Source organism: Caretta caretta, chromosome 10, assembly GCF_965140235.1.
Source record: "Caretta caretta isolate rCarCar2 chromosome 10, rCarCar1.hap1, whole genome shotgun sequence".
NCBI classification, from domain to species: domain Eukaryota; kingdom Metazoa; phylum Chordata; order Testudines; family Cheloniidae; genus Caretta; species Caretta caretta.
This window is the reverse complement of record NC_134215.1, coordinates 78,682,861-78,696,567: the sequence shown is the minus strand read 5'-3', so window position 1 is coordinate 78,696,567 and position 13,707 is coordinate 78,682,861. Positions and strand designations below refer to the sequence as shown.

At 47.4% G+C, this 13,707-nt stretch overlaps 1 protein-coding gene across 1 annotated transcript in view; it reads left to right on the top strand.

Moving 5' to 3' along the window:
• The window catches only part of IGDCC3 (immunoglobulin superfamily DCC subclass member 3), a 184,731-nt gene that overhangs the window by 88,088 nt on the left and 82,936 nt on the right, over positions 1-13,707 (top strand). Inside the window, exon 3 of the mRNA XM_048867470.2 lies at positions 12,166-12,310. Within this exon, the coding sequence (XP_048723427.1) occupies positions 12,166-12,310 (145 nt within the window). The remainder of the gene's footprint in view (positions 1-12,165; positions 12,311-13,707) is intronic.

The window sequence follows — 13,707 nt, the reverse complement described above, 5'->3', positions numbered from 1 at the left end:
TCCAAACTGCTCTCTGCTCCAACACCAATCCACTCTGCTTCAACTCCTCCAAACTGCTCTCTGCTCCAACACCAATCCACTCTGCTTCAACTCCTTCCCTTGTCTGATTGAAGCAGGGGGGTTTTATCAGGTGACTGGCTTCAGTTGCTCTAACTGGCTTCAGGTGCTTTAATTAATCTATAGCAAACTTTCTTCCCTCTCCAGGGAATAAGGCTCCCTTCTAACACTCTGCTGCTGCTGCCCTCTGGCCATGCTGTATCACACTACCTATTGGGGATATTTAGCACCTATGCACAGAAATTATCCCCCTTATGGTTCGGCATCTTTCCACCCTTTTGGTGAAGCAACAAAACGAACAGTAACTAATTTCTGTGCCTTAAGAAGATGTTACCAGGCTGTAGATCTTAGTCTGGCCTTAGGAGAGCAGCAGGATTGCCAGTTTTCCCAGGAAAATGAAAGCAGGAAAGGGGGAGAGAGGAATGTTTAGTCCCGTGGCCCAATCCTACCTGCCTTACTCAGGAAACGTTCCCATCAGAGTCTGGTCCAGAGGGGACTCGCTTTTCTTTGACCTGACAACGCAGCTTTACGTGGCTGAATTGTGCTTTGTCTGGTTTGGCGTTTTTGTCTATGTGAAGATCTGAGATTGGATCCCACATCACAGCTTTTAAAACCTGGATTTATAAAAGACCTACCTGCTGTCTTAGATCTTTTAAATCCCACCTGTCCTCCGGGGGAATGCCACTGAATAATGCCAAGTGCCTGTAAGCCAGGGAGCATCGGTCTGCAGGGCAGGGCATTATCGAAGTTTTCAGGACCATTTTTTAAAACAAAAGATGTTGTGTGCTTTACAGTCCAGACACTAGGCAATATTGTATCCCTTGGAAAGAGCAACCAAAGTTGTCTGATGCCATTGCGGGGATGCCAGTTCTATGGCAGATTCCTCTGCTGGAGACCTACAGGATCAGGCCTGTTACGCTCCTCAATACCCCCTGGATTTTCCATTGAGACACTGACTAATGTCTCTTCTCAGGATTGGAGAGCCCCGGGGCAGCATGGGAGCCAGGCCAGAGAACAGGAGCTCCACTGAAGCTGGATCTGTGGGTGTTCCACCATCTGGCTGTTCTGTGTTGGGAGGGGAACTCTGCACCCCGCAAGGAAGGACAAGTAGGAAACATCAAGTTGAGTGTCCTGTGCCCTGCATGGGAAAAACCCACCTAGCGCAGAACAGGGCCCCCCAAGGGTGCCCTGCGAGGACCTTTCAGGTGCTCTCACTCCCTGTGAGAGCACCATGTCCCGCTTTGGAGCCAGCTTAGCTTAGCTTTAACTATCAGTTGTGATGATCCCAGGCCAGGAGGCAGAAAAGTCTGGCATTGTTCTTGTCTCCTGATCTGCCTGATGCTGGGCTGTCTGCTCAACAACTCAGAGAGCACTGGGTCAGCTGAATGAAGATGGAAAACCTTTCTCCCCCCAGCTTGTGCAGGGACAAGCCACAACCCAGGTAGGCAATGTGCTAGCCAGAGGGTAAGACCATGACTATGGCTCCTCCCCTGTGTAACAGCCTCCGACACTGGGTCTGCGCAGGGCGAGTGTGGTGCACACCCCCTGGGAAAGTGGAAGAGCCTTGTGCTAATGTGTGTTTCCCTGGAGCCCTTAGAAGAATTCTAGCTGAAGTCCCTAAAATTTCCAAGGCCTCCCCCACTATATGTCCCTCCTCCCCCACCCCAATGCAGCCCCTACCTTCCAACCAGTCTGGACTGAAAGGGGGAAGCGTGCAGATTGCCTGTTTTTTGGCACATGGCCATGTAAATTGAAATGTAAAAAGCCAATAACGCTTGACACAAATGAAGTGATTTCATCTTGCTGTGAGTATGGGATGCTGGGGTTTTTTTTAGTATCTGCTGCTTATTTTCTCCCGTAGACAGCTGCTCCGTCACGAGATGGGTTATTAGAATGCGATGCAGCGCACCAGCGCTATTCAAACTCAATCAGCAGCTCCTATCTTCAGGCGGTTTAGAACTGAGCAGCAAGAATAAATAAATAAATTAATGGAATAAAAATCCCCAGCCTGCTCCAGGTGGAAACTTGGCGTGTTGGCCTGAGAACTGCTTTTGATCTGACTTTTATTTGGAACCCTATTTGGATGAAATCATCTCACCCAACTTTGGTCAGAAAGAATCAGTTCTGATGATTTTTAAAGTGGCGGGAGAGCGAAGAAATGAGAGGGAGAAATCTTGTGCTCTGGGAGACTTTGGCAACACAAAAAAACCCTCCAGAGAGCCTGATTCTGCCATTCCTCCTCCTACTGCCTTGCTCTGGGAGTAGTTCCATTTGTTCCACTGTGGAGCTGAAAAATGGTTTGGATGACAGCAGAAAACGTGTGGCTAATTGGAGTCTGTATTTAGTTCAAGGTGTGGGCAATAGACACAGAACTGTTGAAAATCCGCATAGCAAGTTACAAGCTTTGGGCCTGATCCTGTGTGTGTTTTACTCGATTAGTCCTCTTGAACTCAACGGGACTGCTCTGAGGAATGAAGATGGCTAATGTGAGTGTAGGATGGAGTCCCATGCCCTTTCAGAAACCCCCACTATGGTTGGGAAGTGCGGTACATAGCAAAAACGTTTTTTTCCCCTATCTTCTGGTGGCTGCTTGTTTGCATTGCGTTCATCCAAAATGTCTTCCTCCATTCTAACGCTGTTGAGTCTCACGGCCCATTTGGTTTTCAGATCTGAGACCCAATGTGCACAATGGAGATTTGGGATTTTAAACCCTCTTATTAGAGGGAAGAGCTGAAGGGGATTTTCTTCTGTGGCGAGTGAGGCACGGCTGCTCTCTAATAGGTCCCTCCCTCTTTAAAGCTGGGAGAGAGGTGATTTTTCATTTCCCTCAGCTGTGAGTGACGGCCCCCACTTCTGATACTCCTGGAGAATTAAATAGATAAATGGGCGGCGCTGTTGTTCACGCTTCACTATGCACAAAGCCGCATGCATTCAAAACAGGGCTCCGTAGCCGTTCAGCCACGGCCTCACACAATAGCATCATTAGACACGGAGAGTGAGCTTCCAGTCAGGGTGAGGTTGCTGTGCAGCTGTGAATAGCCACTGGGCTCTTGTGTGAGGTGTTTTTTTTTTTTTTATGCATCTTTTTAAAAAGAATGTAAAAAGAAGATACAGTGTCTTTTCTTAAAGACTCGTAAAACCGTTCTGTTCTGAAAGCAGGCGTCATTGAGAGGAGAGGAGAAACCCAATGGAATTTGCTTATTCTCTCTCCACAACCCCTTTTAATATCCGGGCTCCTTTCAGACAGGCCGATTCTCAGTTCCCAGAGTGTGAAGGGTAGCAAATAAAATGACCTTGTCCAAGATAAGAATTTCTCTTTGCAGATAAGGCAGACTCCGTATTTATTAAGACTTAACCTGCTAGCTCCTTTGAAAATATTCAGCTAGTTTGCTAGGTTAATGGTGCCAGGTCTCTTAAAGCGTCAGAGAATGAAGAGGGACATAATTCTTGTGTTTGCTATGGGAACTTGGCTATTGGGTGGAGTTTGGAGATGGGTGAGGGGTGGTGCGGACTGCCAGCATTTAATGAGCCTAATGGACCCCAAAGATTGTTTCTCTTGTGCCTTTCAGCATGAGGTTGTAACACTTCAGATACACACTTAATTGGCACACTGTTTAATTACTCCATGGAAAAGGTCTCTTTGACTTCTGTTGGCTGGATTCCTTCAAGGGCGGCCAGTGATCAGGCTCTGATCTTTCTGCTGCCTTAGTATTACGGAGGCTTCCCTATGCCCTTATATATGGGAAGCAGAATGGAAGGTGATTAAAATATGCTTCCACCCAGAAATGTGATTCTCACCATGTTCATTGTGTCTCAGGCATTTCCAAGATTTGCTCAGCGTGCAGATAAAAAGATGTTTGTTCCAACTGCTGTTCTCATGGACTTACCCAAGACTTAGGGGTCTCTCTCTCTTACATGTCATCCCCAGTTATACAGGTTCTGCTGCCACAGCTATGCCTGGGCAATCCCATTAGCCTTTAGAGAGGGGTAATCAGAAGGCAGTGGGTTGTATTGGTGTCTGTGAGGGCCTGCTTTGGCCAGCAGAGCTTCTGTTACTGGTGATGATGTACAAGATGGAAATAACACAGCTTGGCTCTCAGGGCTCAGGCTGGGTTTGTGGGGACGAGCTGTTAGGGAAAAGGCCTTTTTAGTAGTAAACTAGCATCAATGAGAAGATCAGAGACACATGATAAAGGCCATTCCCCTCACACAGTGACATTTTTACAACATTACCTTTCAGGGAAGAACCACTCTTTAAGGGAACCAGTTCTGCCACTGCTTTGCTTTGTGACTTGGGGCAAATCACTTTCCCCTGTGCCTTAGTCTTCTCATCTGTAAAATGGGGTTAGTGGTACACACACTCCTTTATAAAGGACTTTGAGGGCTTTGGATGAAAAGCTGCATATAAAAACTAAGTATCACGACTCTTCCTCCTTTTACACTCTCATTTTCACCTGTGATTTGCAATTTCTAGAGGGTCTGAGGAGTTAGTGGGCAGAAACATGGAGCACTACTATCCAAGTGACTGCCCTTTTCGCGTGTCATTTTGCACACGGTTGAACTTCCATGGCTTTTGAGGGTGCTTAGCACCTTACAGGACGTGTTCTTAAGGCTGCGTTGGATCACTGCATTGTATCGCAAGCAACTTGGGTGTGTTGTTTTCTGGAGTAATTTAAAAAGTGGAAAAGCAACTTGATTACAAAAGTAGCAGGGCTTCCCGCTCTCCAAACACCATGCTTTGTATTGAACCTTCAGAGTTCTTTTCCCCCTGTGCCTGCAGTTGATAATAATGTTTGCGTTTTAATGATTCTAACAGGCATGGGATTTGCTTTGACATCCCGAGTTAATGTTTTCTTTTTCTACATCAGATCTAGGTCAATCTCTTGCTTAGCACTAATGCTCTACTGAACAAAAAAGGATTGGCCATTAATGGTTTCAATTTAGTTTTTCATGGAGTAAAGAAAATTTCATTCAATACCTATTTTCATTTTTATTACATCAGACTTTCCGTGGCATCTGTTAGTCTGGAGAGTGTATTTGCTCTTCGATTATGGAAGACCCAGCAAACTTGTTTGCCGTAATAAATCCTCCGTGAATATGGATGAGGTCAAGATCTGCTTCTTACCTGTGAGATGCTGCAGGTTTAGTGCAGTGTCTTGAGGACTTTTCCTCCGGGAATCCCAGAGCAATGGAATTCTGAATTTGGAAGCTCCTTAGTGTGCTGTATAGTGATACCTCGCCAACCGCTGGAGTGGAATGTGGCAGTCAATGCATTCGAGTAACACTCCACGACAGTTTTAGGAAGAAGTGAAGGATAATTTCTCCCGTTGAAAGTACAGTTAGGCATAATGTAAATATCCACCCTGGGATGTGTCCAGGACCCAGGAACTAGAATACTTCTCCTGTTATGAAAAATCCCATAGGCTTTACAAAAACAAAAAATGGCTAGAGTCTTGGATTTCTAGCTCATTCAAAAGATGGGTGTCTCCTGCAGCAGGTCCCCCACGCATTACCATTGGCTCAATACTGAATTAGAAGGAACAGTATCACCAGCCCTGAGTCTTGCAGCTTCTGGGGCACAGGTGCTGACTTTTGGTTTTGCTGGTGGGTGTTCCTCTCCGCCCGCTCCCTCCCTGTGCGAGTGGTGGGGCGGGCCTTGGGGGAAGAGGCTGGGTGGGATTGAGGCCTCGGACGGAGCATGGGTGGGGCCACAGGGCGGGGTGGGGGTGGGGCCTTGGAGGGAAGAGGCTGAATGGGGTCTTGAGATGGAGCGGCAGGTGGGGAAGAGGCCGAGCAGGGGATGGGGCCCACAAAAGATTTATGTGGCCCTGCGGGTGCTGAGCACCCCCTATTCTTTTCGGTGGGTGCTTGAGCCCTGGAGCACCCATGGAGTTGGCACTTGTGGTCCGGGGCTTCTTCTGGAGTTCCCACATCCAACCAAACACTTTATAGCTTACGAGATCAGCCCAGCTACTGCCTGCAGTCTGTGAGTGCTGCTCATGCAGCCCCCAGCCCATGGGTGCAGCACTCCTCTGCTTGGCTGTCTGTGCTCTGCACGGACAATATGATGCGCTGCCAAAGGGCAGGAGTGCCAGTTCACGATAGCACTGGGCCCAGTCGAAGGGGAGCAGCTCTGAGACTTTTCACGCCGTAGTCATGTTCTGGAGATAACAATACCACTAGCATCGTTCTTGGCTCTCTACGCCTGTGGTGGTCTTATGACAGGGGTGGGCAAACTTTTTGGCCCGAGGGCCACATTAGGGTTGAAAACTGCAGGGAGGGCCGGGTAGGGAAGACTGTGCCTCCCCAAACAGCCTGGCCCCGCCCCCTATCCGCCCCCCTCCAACTTCCCACCCCCTGACTGCCCCCTCTGAATTCCCTATCCATCCAGCCCCCCCTGCTCCTTGTCCCCCGACTGCCCCCTCTCGGGATCCCCTGCCCCTATCCAACCCCCTCTGCTCCCTGTCCCCTGACTTCCCCGACCCATATCCACACCTCCACCCCCTGACAGGCCCCCCGGGACTCCCACGCCTTTCCAACCCCCCCGTTCCCCATCCTCTGATGGCCCCCCCACAACCTCCGCCCCATCCAACCACCCCCTGCTCCCTGTCCCATGACTGCCCCCCAGCACCCCTCGCCCTGGCCCCCTTACCATGCCGCTCAGAGTGGCATGTCTGGCAGCCGTGCCACCCAGCCAGAGCCAGCCACGCTGCCCTGTGGGGGCGCGCAGCCCCACTGCCCAGAGCGCTGCCCGCTCAGTGGTGTGGCTGCAGGGAGAGGGGACCGTGGGAGAGGGGCCAGGGGCTAGCCTGCCTGGCAGGGAGCTCAAGGGCCGGGCAGGATGGTCCCGTGGGCCAGATGTGGCCTGTGGGCTGTAGTTTGCCCACCTCTGTGTTATGAAATACTTCCCTTGGAGGGGAGGATACCACATTTGCCTGTACACAGGCTCAGAATGATGTTCACTGTAGCCAAGGCCCCAGCAGCTGCGGGCATTTTTAACCATCACATCGTCCGTAATTGCATTTAGCAGAGTTAGGTGACACAATGGTCAACACGTTGACGCCTTGCCTACTCCCATTGTTCCTACCACGGACGGAACTGAACCAGCAGAAAGTTTTAAGGGGGGAAAGATCAGTTCAGATCCCCTCTAACAGCAGGTCAACAGAACCAGCCAGCAATTTCCACTCACCCACTACTACTCAGCTGCTGCAGTGGTGGTGTCATTGGGGACAACTGGATGGAGTAAGTTAAATGACCAAGATAGAGGGATTAGATAGTGCCTCCCTATCCAGGAGACTGAGAGTGCAAATGAATATTATAGTGCCATGCAATTATTTTAAAAAATAATTATGTAAATGTGCATGCAAATTAGATGCAGCCATCAGGCTCTTGGCAAGTGGCCGATGCCAACCGGGAAGGTGTGGTTAGCACTGTTCCCAAGGTATGTTTAGACAATTAAGTGTCCCTGATAACAAGAATCCTAGTGTTTCCTGGTGAAAGGCAGGAGAGTCAGAGAAGCAAGTGCTCAGCGGTGTGGATTTGTTGTGCAGTCAGGTGAGAAGTATGTAGGATGGTATGGTACAGATTTATCTCCCTTGAATGGTGCCCCATAAAGCCGTCAGTTTCCCACCCTTTTCTCCTTTACACACCGATGTGATTTATTTCGAGGTTGGGAACCACATTCAGGTGCTCACTTGCTGTTAACTTTGTGGCAGTTTATATGAGCTCCAGCAAAGCCTTTGTCTTTGTAACTGTAAAGAAAGTTTCAAACCTGCTTTAAAAAATAGTATTTTGTAGGTCAGTGCATTAATTTTTAATGCAGATTGTGAAAACCAGCTGCCTTGGCAGGGGTCGTGGTGTTTCCTAGGCATTTAACATAAACCTGTGCTTCAAAGCCACATTACAGGGTCACTGAAGAGTAATATTTTACTTACCGTCCTCATAACTGAATTATTTATAACCTCACATGTTTTATTCATGATAAATATTAATACCAGTGTCTTTAAGAGGAGAGGTTATCACTGCAATTTTACCTGTACGAAATACGATTGAAATAAAGGAATGGAAATGCGTTTTTTACCGAGGGCTATTTTCATTCACACTCCCCTCCTCAAATTAGCCCCTTCAGCGGCTGTTAAATTTCAATATTGTTTATTGCTAGAGAACACCGTGATCGTTTTTCCAGCCTGTAGTTTCTGCATCCTTACAGTGAGTCATAATGCAGGGCATCTGCGTTTCTGGCGTTTTTGTTTTCTTGTTTAACTTTGTGCAGTTCAGTGAGTTCATGGACCCCTGGTGATTAGCCAGCTGATACCAATTATAGCGTGATCATCCAGTCAGTCACTGTGCTTGGTTATCAGTTATTGGGCACCTCTATACTATTGACAGGTGGTGACTTACCAAGACTGTACCCCCTTTTAGGAATGGGAACTCTCTTTTCATTATGTTTGTACAGCACATAGAACAATGGATGCCTAATCCTTGATTAGGGGCTATCATAATAGACTATTCTCAGTGGTAGCTGAGGACAGGACAAGGAGTAATGGTCTCAACTTGCAGCGGGGGGAGGTTTAGGTTGGATATTAGGAAAAACTTTTTCACTAGGAGGGTGGTGAAACACTGGAATGTGTTGCCTAGGGAGATGGTGGAATCTCCTTCCTTAGAAGTTTTTAAGGTCAGGCTTGACAAAGCCCTGGCTGGGATGATTTAATTGGGGATTGGTCCTGCTTTGAGTAGGGGGTGGATTAGATGACCTCCTGAGGTCCCTTCCAACCCTGATATTCTATGATTCTGTGATTCTATGATAATACAAGTACTACTAACACATCATCATTAGTTTATTGGGCATGCCACATTCTTTCTCCTCGTGCAGGATTTCCTTCCATCTCATTATATTCGATGAGAGCTTTATTCATGGAAATAAGAATCAGTTTAACAGTATGAAAATAAATAAGGCATTAACTTTACAAGGCAAACATGGGGCATGCTCCAGCTCCCACTGACGTGGATCAAGCCCTTCATGAGGTGAATATGTTGGGACAAACCCAGAGAATCCATAGAGGATTGAATAGTAATTTGCACTGGATGGACACAATAACATACCTCATCCTGGCCCTGAGCCCAAACCCATTGAAATGGAAAGTGTCCCAGTGATTTCAGTGGACGTTGGACCAGGTCTCCTTCTGGAACTCTTCCCCCTGTTGGTGAGCACTGACTGACATCAGTGGTCCCATTTGAAGTCAATGGGATAGCTCATGCAGTGCTTGCCAGTGTAACTCAGGGGCCCACAATCAGGCATGTTGCCCTTTTGAGAAAAAGGGATAAGGGATCATTCTTCACCTTCAAAAGTTAAATCAGAAATAGGTTTGGTCAGTTTTATTGAAGGCGTCAGGACACTCCCTAGAAATGCTCCCTGTAGGGAGAACAGAAGATGTTTCTGTATGCCTGTGTGTGCAGTTTCCAGGTTAGTATGTTTCCCATTGGGTTTCCCATTGACTAGGCGGGCTTTGATCCGGTCGTGCAATATGTCTAGTGTGCTGAGGGTGCATGGCAGCTTGGGTGTTACTGCTATCTACACAAGACCATATGGCAAGGGGAATTCACAAGCACTTGAAACAAAATGGATATTAATGAAATACTTAGAACCAAAGAGCAGGGTCCAGGGGAAACCTTCCCAATCCTCCAACCGCCCTGTGCTGGGGCTTTCTACCAAGCGCTATTCAATCAGCTTAACAAATCTGTATTTAGCATGTTGAACTTGAGACTGATGATTTGGGGAGCAGAGGGGTTTAAAGCAGCACATATTTAATGTATTGCTAATAGCCTCTCCCATCTGCCCAAGCCCAACTGGAATCAGCAGGTGAGCGACCCTGACACATACGTAGCTTGTTCCTTAGCAGATGCACATTGATTACCCTTGACACATGTAAAAGGAGGTGGGCTTTTCTGTGCGGGAGAGGGGTATTTTTAGGGATGGGAAAGCAGAGCTAGGGGATACGTGATTTTCTTGGAGTTTATATTATATGGTAACTTGAGGGATCCTCCTGTGTATATGGTACTAAAAATGAATCATGAGCTAAATAGAGGCTCTGAGGTGTTTATTAGCCCAGGTTATATTTATTACGCAGTCAAAAGTTAGCACCTTCCAATTAATTAATAGTAATAATTATTGCATTCTGGTGATGATGATTTATGTAATGCTAACGGCATGCCAGACACTTTACCCACAAATGATTATTACTCTTATTGTACTGCAAAAGCTGGTCTTTCTTCTTCTTCGCTGATGCTTTGAGAGTTATCCTTTGCTGACAGCTGGTTGACATGAGAAGCCCAGGCGACCCCAAGTGTCGTGGGCATGCAGGGCCCAATCCTACAAAGTCCTGAGCACTTTGTGGGACTCACTACAGGCCCACTGGTTGAGGAGGATGCTTGTTGCAGATGCTCATCACCTCCCAGGCTCAGGGCCTGTAGTAACTAAGTTTAACAGTAGAGGAATGTGCATGTTATGTGGTTGTGCAGAACTGAGGTAGATGTGTGAGTCAGTAGTTTATACCCATGCTTTTCTCCTTAATGTAACGGAGGGCAACCTATATCCTAATGAGAGTCGTGACCAGGAAATAACAAACCATGGGCTGTTGTCTTAAACTTGTCTTCTGTTGAAGGATATCCCCAATCCTATCATGATTGTGTGCGACTCCTTGATAAGCATGGCCATCTTTAAGCAGTTCCTGGCCTTTCCTATCTTCCTCCAGAGTGTGATGCCACATTAGCACAGGGGGAATCTGTTTTTTTCCCAAATTACTGCAAAACCCCACTGCATCATGCTAACAGTTTGGGAGAGCTAAAATAAGGAATGATCTGAACATTTGCCAAAAGGATCCCGCCGGACAATGTTCCCTTTCTATTGTTTTTCTTTGACTGGAATGAATGACGGACAAAGCTCAGACTTGTGTCATGGTGGCTATCATGCCGGAGGCTGATCACCAGTGCAGCTCCATCAATGGTTTCAGTGGTGGGAACACTACTGTAGATCATAATAGAATGCCCTAGACCCTTCCTCTCCAGATTCCCAGCCAGGACTTCCCTCCTTGGTTTTATAGTGAGCCCAGTGCATGCTGGATCAGGGGTTTAGGGGATGCTGTGTGAATTCTTGTGTGATTGATAGCACTCCTAGTTCTGTACTTAACTAGTGAGTTCCAGTGTCTTGCTCTGGGCAGCTTAGAATTTGACCTGTTGTCTCTTTGTATTCACTAAGTCACCAGTTATCCTTTCTGAATAGGTTGTTGCCTGTACAATACTGAACTGGTCCCTCTGCTGCTATTAGGGTGATGGAGAAAATATGCACTAAAATTGGCACTGGCATCATCTGTTGGTGTTTGCCAACCTCTGTTGCTATCAGTTCTGATCCTATCATTCTAACAGCTCTGACTTTATTGGGGTTGTTCCCTTTCCTTTTGTGATGCTGGAAGGCAGAAACTTGAAATGATAGGAGGCCACCTGCAGTATGTGCCAAGCAAAAAAATCGGCTGCCATAAAATGGTTGCCAGCCTGTTCCTTGCACTCTTTCAGTAGAGAAATGAAAATAAAGTTAATGGGGAAGTTAAGTCAAACATACGGACAGGACGTTTGTGGTGGACATGGTAGAAGGGCACTGACAGCACTGGAATGAAAAGCGCAGAGACAAGACCTTTTCTGCTCTGCAGCCGAATCCAACGCCTACTGAAGGTGATGACAAAGACAGCCAATGAGTGACACTGCAGTGTTGGAGCATCCTACTGGCCCCTGCTGTGATGGTGGTCACTTCTACACATGATTGCAGCGCACGTAAATTGTGTAATTGCAGGCCTCCCATCCTGCTTTCTTTGCCCATGTGCAGGGTTAGCATGTGCAAATGCCTGGTGTGCAAACATCCTTTCTGGACACCAAGGCACGGGTCCAGATTCAGATATGACCCTACAAGCCACTTTTGTTTGCTGTTTCTTGGCAGGTGAAGTGGTGGATATTTCTGCCAGGCTGGGTCATTGTGACCTCTGCTGGCAGTGCGCCCTCTCAGCGCTGAGCTGTTGTGATCTCATTTCATGTCTTTGTTTCTTCTCTTCCCTCCTCCAGCTATGTCGGACTTCCATGTTCACCCTCAGAACGCAGTCGTGGAAGAAGGAGGTGTTGCAAGATTCCAGTGCCAGATCCATGGTTTACCAGAGCCCTTAATCTTGTGGCAAAAGAATCAAGTCCCCATCAACACGGACAATGATAGGTAAGAGACATAGAGGTAATTTATTACTGACCCACACCTACATGTTGGAAATAGCAGGCCAGAGGCTCTCTTGCTGGTAGAGGGAGATGCAAATGCACTATCTGGGCACACTGAACATCAGAACTGGGTTCATCTGAGGGAAGGCTCTTCTTTTGTGTTTCTGCCTTGGAAAGACATTTAAATCAATGCCATGAGTTCCATCCTCCCGGCCCGGGGTGCTGGAGTGCTGAGAGCCACTGAACTAAACTGTGCACCCTGTGTATGATGGAAATCACTTCAAGCCAGGAGGTGCGGCACCTCTGGTTCCAGCACCTATGGTTCTGGCTAGGGGATGTGCCAAAATAATGCTTCCTAAGGCTATCCCGGGGGCTGGGAACATACTGTCCTGGCCACCCAGTATAGCCACAATCACTTTCTGTAGGGCCTCCTCCTGAGCCAGTGTGGCAGTCATTGTCCTTTTTTTGTCTCAGACTGGAGAGGCTTTTTAATCAGATTGCCATGTACAATATCTATCTCTACACTTTGCTCCCACTGCAGGTTGATTCTCCTGAGCTAGGAGCCCTCCACAAGGGACAGCTCACAGAAGGTAGCGCTCACCAGCATGACAAAGCGTTGTACAATAAGATCCTTTTATGTTCTGAAGGTTTAAAATACAATCTAATCACTAGCCTTACCTTCCGAAGCGAGCTACATTGTAATACCCCAGCCTTGGCAACGAGACCAAAAGAAGGGTGCCAACAGAAGATCTTTTTAGCTCTTTCCCATTCAATCCTCCTTAAAAAAAAAAACAAAATCACTTTCCCCTTCTTGCCCCCCCCCTCTGAAAACTTGAATGGCATGTCCTTGCTTCCTTTGTTTGACAGCCTTCCCCCTTTGTTTAGGAAGCGCCGCTAAGCCTGGTTTGATCTTCTGAGTGTGGGCGTGGAATGAAGGGACAGGTGGCAGGCCACCCTAGTCTTTGGGAAGAGTTTCAGCACGTAACAGGAAATGCTTGATGTGCTGGCTCCAGTCTGTGATAGTCACAGCTGCAGCCAAAGCACCACAAAGCAAGTCTTCCCGGAGCCAATCCATCACGGCACACCTTGATCATGACTTGATGTCCGCACACTGGGGAGAGATGAAACCAGGAAGCTGTAAATATTTTTCTGAAAGTCCCCTGTTTTTAAACGTCAGCTCAGTATCAGAATGTGGCTTGGTTCCTTTGGAGCTAAAACAAAACACACGCGAACCAGAACAATACTTGACCTTTTCAGCTGTACTGTGAATTTATAGAAGCACCCAAGAGACCGACCACAGAGTTTAAAATTGCAACGGTCTGATTTTCCTGGTATTTTCCATCTACCCTTTTGTAGCCTACTAGCATTATACCTACACTGCAATAAAAGACCCTGGGCATA